Source organism: Taurulus bubalis, assembly GCF_910589615.1.
Source record: "Taurulus bubalis genome assembly, chromosome: 7".
In the NCBI taxonomy this organism is placed as follows: domain Eukaryota; kingdom Metazoa; phylum Chordata; class Actinopteri; order Perciformes; family Cottidae; genus Taurulus; species Taurulus bubalis.
This window is the reverse complement of record NC_136595.1, coordinates 19814266-19816603: the sequence shown is the minus strand read 5'-3', so window position 1 is coordinate 19816603 and position 2338 is coordinate 19814266. Positions and strand designations below refer to the sequence as shown.

Here is a 2338-nt window from a genome sequence, read left to right as displayed (position 1 = left end):
GCAGCACAATCAAATTCCTTCATGTTTATGGTCCCTCTATGACCCAAATACCTCATCTTTGTTGTGCTGGCTATAAACCAGACTATTAAAATAACAAAAATGGGTTTATAGGTGCCTTCTAAACAAAAGGCCTGGCCTCTCTACAAAGTGAAGTTCAGTGCATGACGGTGAAAGCTGTAAAATGCAGGCTAAGCAGGATTACTCAACTGCCGTGTTTCACATGGTTTCATTATTGCAGGAAAGTACAGTACAGCGCTTGATCAGGATCGAGTGCAATTCTACTTTTAGGAAAATAAAATACAAAATTCACTTCTTTATCCATGGGTATTTGGAATAGACAAAAATTCACTTTCTTTCCTCTCCTAGAGCCCTCAAAACCATTTTGGTCCAATAAAAGCTTGTCACAGAGATATGACTGAAGGCCTGTGCTGGATTCATGTCTTTTTGCAAGGCACAGTTGTCAAAGCTCCTATCCATGAATATACTGATAAGAGCAAGAAGTTTTACATTCATAAAAATAAAAAAAGGGGTTTGTTTACTATGGAATAAAAAAAGAGAAAGAAACAGACTTTGGACTAACTAGACGAGATAGAACATTCAGTGTACAGTAAGGGCTGAAAGGCACACACACAAACACAACAAATGAACAATAAAAATGTTAATGATTGTCACCTTTAAAAATAAAATAAAATCTTGCAATGTGATACACGACGGGTGACTAGAGGTAAAAGTGCCCGATGAAGAGGCCGGTGGAGGTCAGAGGTTCCCCTCATCAAGCATCTTGTTGATCCCGTTGCAGATCCTCTGCAGGTGGGCGCGATACACCTCAGAGGGCCCGTAGAGCGAAGCCAGGAAGTCACAGTCGGCGAAGTGATTGAACACGTGGTTGACTCTCGAGTGGCTCTTGGCTGTCAGGTGGCGTTTGATGGCCTGGTGCAGCAGCTCACGACAATCATTCAAGATGGCGCTCATGACGCGGCGGTCAAAGGTGAACTCAATCTGGTGGAAACTGACCGCCGTCATGGCCAGAGTGTGGACCTTCTTCCTGTGAGACGAGAAGAGAGGCTGTCAGTTTCTAATTCTGACTGGAGCAGCAAAGGAAGTAAAAATAGAAACTGCTGCCTTGTGATTTTCTTCAGAAAAGTTTCACAACTGCCCTCTATCAGTTATAGTGTTGTCCTTCGCAGTGATGCATCTCTGAGCTAATATAATAACCATTCTCCATACTGTGCACTTATGTCAGCTTCACATGCCTCCAAGCCAAATTTGACTATTTTAGTGTAAAATATATAAACTGATGTAAAAGTCAATTTCCTTAATTTGCTTCCATCAGCATACAAAAATGTAATTGAACTGCAGTTCTCCCCACTAGAAGCTCTCAACCAGAACAATGTAGTTTCTCAAGGCTGTATAACTAAATTCAAACAGTTTAGGAAATACATTTATTGAGTAATAGATAAGAAGATTGATACTTCTTTCAAACAGAGACACTGCACAGACATGTTGGGCCGATTGACAAGTTATCTGTCAAGCAATAGTTCCAGCATGTAACTTCCTGAAACCATATTTGTCATCGCTACTTTTGTTTGTGTACAGATCAATCAAACAAGATAAGCTTTATTGATTGTAGGTGAATATCTGGACTTTGGAGAGAGCTAGGCTAGCAGTTGCGTCCCGTCTTCATGCTAAGTTAAGCTAATTGCTACCTGGTTCTTGCTCTGTATTAAATGCACCTGCATGAAACATTCCTTTGATGCCTCTCTCGCTACCTACCTGAAGTTCTCCACCAGGATCAGCTCCTCGCTGTTGAACTGGTTGTTTCTGTAGAGCACTCCCAGCTTCACCACCATCTTGATCAAGTTCTTGATGATCTTCTGGGACTCTTTGCGGTTGCGGGTGTACTCCTTTGTGACGCGGTAGAGGTCGTCCAGCACCTCGCTGCTGGTGTCGTCGGTGAAGAGGCTGGCCATGCTCTTGGTGGCCATCTTGCTCATCAGCTTCTTCTGCGCCTGCAGGGCTAAGCTCTTGGTGCTGAAGGAGTCCATGGTCAAGTCTGGGTCGAGAGAGAGAAAAAAAGACTGTTTTGTGAAACTGTTATAATTGTAATAGATGGACATATTTTCTTTCCTTTTACAAATGACTAAAAACATGTTTGCCTCTCAACTATTTTTTCTTTTACAGGTAATAGCAGATTAGACTCCCTCACATCAAACACGAGAGAAGCCCAACATCACACGGCGACAGCCTGCGCAGTGTGAAGTTATTGCAAATAACATCTACACTAATACTGTTTAATCTGCAGGGCAGAGAACGGTCCGCTTCATCAGATAACGAGCTG

The 2338-nt window shown here is 42.4% G+C and overlaps 1 protein-coding gene across 1 annotated transcript; it reads right to left on the bottom strand.

The window, feature by feature from the left end:
• Positions 1-756: 756 nt before the first annotated feature.
• On the bottom strand, positions 757-2045 carry tnfaip8l1 (tumor necrosis factor, alpha-induced protein 8-like 1; the record flags this gene model as incomplete). Its single annotated transcript, XM_079221041.1, has 2 exons — positions 757-1045; positions 1774-2045. 2 exons carry the CDS (start codon positions 2043-2045, stop codon positions 757-759), a joined length of 561 nt encoding a protein of 186 aa, XP_079077167.1.
• Positions 2046-2338: the final 293 nt, after the last annotated feature.